The sequence below is a fragment of the Gigantopelta aegis genome, unplaced genomic scaffold (assembly GCF_016097555.1).
Source record: "Gigantopelta aegis isolate Gae_Host unplaced genomic scaffold, Gae_host_genome ctg3212_pilon_pilon, whole genome shotgun sequence".
NCBI classification, from domain to species: Eukaryota; Metazoa; Mollusca; class Gastropoda; order Neomphalida; family Peltospiridae; genus Gigantopelta; species Gigantopelta aegis.
In genome coordinates, this window is record NW_024533232.1 from 7,783 (window position 1) to 12,918 (window position 5,136).

The following is a 5,136-nucleotide window of genomic DNA, read 5'->3' on the forward strand; positions in this document are numbered from 1 at the left end:
ATGGATCAGTATATTAGAGTACGTAAAATAGGGGAGGGGTCTTTTGTCTGGCCCTACTTGTTAAAGGTCGAAAAGATGGGAAGCATTATGTCATTAAGGAAATTAATTTTGCTAAAATGAATCGAAGGAACGTGATGAGGCCAGGAAGGAAGTGAGAGTATTGTCACAAATGAAACATCCTAATATCGTTGCTTATCAAGACTCATTTGAAGGTAGGGGGTGTGTCCATTTCTATATGATGTACACACTGTTATAATATAACATCTCCATTTTAAGTGTCATTTGTCCATTATTTTAGAAAAAAGGTTCTTTACACATTGTAATGGACTATTGTGACGGAGGTAAGCCCCCCTTTTTAATTAACTAATTATAATATTGTGTTTCATTATTAAGGTGACCTCTATAAACATATTAATAATCAACGGTCAACTATTTCCTGAAGATAAAATCTTAAAACTGGTTTTTGTCCAGTTATGTCTGGCATTAAAACATGTCCACGACCGGAAAATTCTTCATAGAGACATCAAATCACAAAATGTCTTCCTCACAAAAAGGGTGTGGTCAAACTTGGAGACTTTGGTATCGCTAGAGTATTAAACAGTACTGTAAATTAGCTCGTACATGTATTGGTACTCCATATTATCTATCTCCTGAAATATGTGAGAATAACCCCTATAATAATAAAAGGTAATTAATTAATTAATAATGAAGACCTACCCTCTTTGACCACACCCATTTAATTACAGTGATATATGGGCACTTGGCTGTGTATTATATGAACTGACAACTCTTAAACATGCAGTAAGTAGATTAGAATACATGACCAAATACATGTACTTGTAAATTACATTCAATTACATGTACTATTACATGTACTATTATACATGTACTATTATTACATGTACTATTATTACATTACATTACATGTACTATTACATGTACTATTATTACATGTACTATTATTACATGTACTATTACATGTACCTATTACATGTACTATTATTACATGTATATTATTACAATACTATTACATATATTATTACATGTATTATTATTATATTTTATTGTATAGTTTGAAGCTGGAAATTTACGTAATCTTATAATGAAGATAGTTAGTAAATATGAAGAAGTAATTAACAGTCAACAAATGGTCTTTTTTTATTCTAGAGGTTCCTATCCTCCTCTTCCTTCATGTTACAGTCGAGAACTTCGTCAGTTAGTTGATTCTTGTTTTAAAGAACCGCCCCACTGATCGTCCCTCAATTAACTCATATTACGACTTCCATTTATTCAACAAAGAATAGAAAAATTATTATCTGAAACTGTAAATCTTGTTTTATGCATCCATTTTTATATTATTTATCCATTAGGTTTGAGTTGCAGCTGAAGAGTTTAGTCATACTGTGCTTCATAAAAAGAAGGTGGAGCCTGTATCAAGACCAAACTCCCACAGAGCCACCCCGCTCAAACTAGGTAGAGCAATATTTAATGATTTTATCTTCTCTCTCTCTCTCTCTAGCTATTCAAGGTCATCATTATGATCCTGTAGGAGTATATGGTGAGAGGGGGTTTCTGAACGATAAGAGAAGAGTGTTTAAAACCCAAAGCTAAACTAATGGTCCCTCCAACAATCCTGCAGGACCAAGGAGGCCAGTGAGTACATATTGTTTGCTATGGTTACTGTCTTGTGTATATCTATTACATTCTGTTGGTTTGGCTGAGAAGAAGAAGGAGTTAGAAGAGAAAGCTAGAGTACAACGTGAGGAGATATTAAAAGAAAAAAGTTGAAGCTCAAATGAAACTAGACCAGCAAATGAAGAAACAAGAAGTAATATATCCATCTTTTTGTCTGTCTGTCTGTCTGTTGTCTGTTTGTTTATGTTTGTCTGTCTGTTTGTCTGTCTGTCTGTTTGTCTATCTTTTTATCTGTTTTTGTCTGTCTGTCTGTCTGTCTGGCCTGTTTTTGTATCTGTTTGTTTGTCTGTCTGTTGTCTATCTGTTGTCTGTCTGTTGTCTATCTGTTGTCTGTCTGTTGTCTCTCTGTTTTGTCTGTCTGTCTGTTTGTCTATCTTTTTATCTGTTTTGTCTGTCTGTTGTCTGTCTGCCTGTTTGTGTATCTGTCTGTTTGTTTGTCTGTCTGTTGTCTATCTGTTGTCTGTCTGTTGTCTATCTGTTGTCTGTCTGTTGTCTGTCGTTTTGTCTGTCTGTTTGTCTGTTGTCTATCTGTTGGTCTGTCTGTTTGGCCATTTATTCATTTATCTTTAGATGATCAGACAAATACAACAGGCTAAACAAAGAGCTTCCATTAATTGGCAGAATACATTAGCAGACCCAAGAGAAGGAGGAACCACTAATAAAAGGAGGAAAGGTATAGAAATATAATAATTATTTAATGAATATAACAAATAAGATTTATAGAATGAACTTCAACCTCATCAAAGAAGTTGTCTCCAATTTTCATCAATTAAGAATGGAAGCAGCTGCCAATAAGGTAAAAGCCGAAGGTCATATCATGGGTGTGGCTAAACCTAAAGAGGGTGTGGTTGTTCGTAACATAATAAGGGCAGCCATCCAATAAAGCTGAACAAGTAAGTAACCACTGATATTTAATAGCCTTAATTAATAACTTCAATTAATATTAATATTAATAGAGTATTTAGCTCGTCTTGAAGCTATACGTAGACAAAACTTTCAAGAACGTAAACGAATACAGCAACGAGTCTCCATTTTTCACCATGGTAACCAAGCTCCACCCACTCCAGTACCAGTTTTTAATCCCGAAGCAAGAAGAAAAAAGATAGCTGCATTAAAAGTAAGCTTTATACATAATATAATATATATAATATATATATATATATATTATATTGCATATGTATATAGGCACAAGCTGAACTAGAGGCAGTCAAAACTTCGTGAACAGGTTGAGCTGAAGCAACGAGAGAGAGTTTCTCAAGTGACTCATGTCTCACCACCCCTCGTAAACAGTGGGCGGTATCTGACGCACCCATATCGTTAGTAAACAGGAAGCGACAAGTAAATTAAGGAAGGTAAACAGTATATAATAACTATTAATAACTATTAATAACTATTAAATAATATTAGAAACTCAATCTGTGGTTGTGTTTGAGCATCCTCCTGAGTTACCTGTGCTGTATGGGATGAAGGGAACGCACCACGTCCCAATGTGGTACCTACTGATATCATTACTACTCCTGAGTCAACACAAAAAGGAGAGACTGTAGTTATATTTGGAAAAGTTGACTACCCACACACTGAATTAGAAAATAAAGGAGGAGGGGAAACTTTTGTTGTCAGCCAAGATAATAATCAAGTGGGTGTGTTCAGCAAGCCTGTGGAGATAGAACCAAAATCTGAGGCACCAGCTAAAAGTGAGTCACCATCAAGTAACGAGGGGGTGGAGCCAGAACAGAAAGAGACATCGGAAATTAAGCCTTGTCCCATTGATGGTAATGTTCCTGTAATTAAAGAAGCATGGATTGAAGGAAAGGAGGCACCGCCTACACAAGATAACAATAAAGATATGCCTACTACCAACATTGTAAAGGAAGATCTAGTTAATGCTGGTAATGAAGTGGTGTGTCTACTTCTGTTGAGGAACCTTCCTTGTCCATTGAGGATTTGGAGGAGAATAAAGGAGATAATAATGACAACATTTTACTGGAAGAACCTGAGATACCACTAGTATGTATGAATGGAACAATATAAATTAATATCATCTCTCTATCCTAGAAACATAGTAGCCCCTAATACCAGCTGCTAATGAAGATGATGTATTGCTGGAATATGAAGCTGAACTGGAAGAGAGAGAGAAAGAAGATATAGTAACAATAACACTAAATGATACCACCTCTTGTGGTCACAATACAACTAATACTTCATTGACTAATTCTATTAAATTTGGAGTATTTGATACAAGTGTTAAGGTAGATGTATATATGTACATGTATTTACATAATATGTCTGTCTGTAGATCCTTCGGACATGCTCATTGCCTGATCTAAGAGTCCTTTTTGCAAAGTATGTTTGTAATATAATGTTTAATGACGAGGGTCTTCCCCTTGTTCTTTCTCAAATTATAGTGACCAAGATGAATCAGCAGATAAGGAGATGGAGTCGACTCCACCCACTGAGATTTTCTTTGGAAAAGGATGGACAAGATGACACTAATGATAATGTGGGTGTGGTCAGTGACGAAGACAAAGATGAAAATGAAGATAATGAAGGATGAGGATCTTGAAAAAATGATCCAAACATTACAAAAAGTTTACAAAGAAGTATCTTCTCCTCCTCCTACTAAAAATCCAATCTAATGACATCGTTCATTCTGATGAGGGAGACAAAGATAGGAATTCCACTTCATTAATTCAAGAGGATTGGCAAGACTCAGATAATGATAGTCCTGTTAATACTTATCAGTTATCGGATGATTTTAAAGTATTTGGTAAATTAGAAACAATGAGAGAAACACTTGAGGAGGCAATTGGGTTGGAAAGTTTGACACAAGCATATACTCTAATACAAGTATGGATAGATGAATAGATAAACTGATGGATGGATGGATTAATGAATGGATGGATGATATACCTTGTTTTCTGATCATAGAAATTTCAATGTGATGATGATGAAGTTAGTGAAGATGACTTTCCATTAGTTGAGCTGACCTCATTAATAGGGGAGGAGCATTCACAACATTTTCCCGCCCTTATTCATTTAGTCATTGCTGACTCTGTTTATACAGAATTTAATACACAAAGAGATGAGTCCAATGAAGGTACATTTACATGTTGTATATAATTAAATGATTTTGTAAGTAGGTGGGAATGTACAACTGTTACCAACGGCAACCTCACTGGAAGTAGAACCTTAACTTATTTTGACTTGTTACGGCAACCCAATTGCTTAAATACTTGTACATGTGTTTCTAACCTATTACCCTCTTATTGTAGTACATGATGTTGTAATATCATAGTGTTAAGAAATAAAATTTTCATACAATTTTTTTTAACTTGACTGGCAAAAAAATGAACAAAAAATACATGTAAATGTACATCATGTTTTGAACACCAAATACATGTAAATGTATTTATTTTATAAATAAAAAGTAACATGAAAAAA

The 5,136-nt window shown here is 34.6% G+C and overlaps 1 protein-coding gene across 1 annotated transcript; it reads left to right on the plus strand.

Annotated features, from left to right (window-relative positions):
• Positions 1-4,249, plus strand: LOC121391980 (serine/threonine-protein kinase Nek1-like). The gene is given in 12 exon segments (XM_041523411.1): positions 1-43; positions 46-117; positions 120-212; positions 306-341; positions 394-421; positions 423-550; positions 553-606; positions 609-687; positions 747-801; positions 1,073-1,215; positions 3,346-3,584; positions 4,101-4,249. Coding segments are annotated over 12 exon segments (1,119 nt in total).
• The last annotated feature ends 887 nt before the right edge of the window (positions 4,250-5,136 follow it).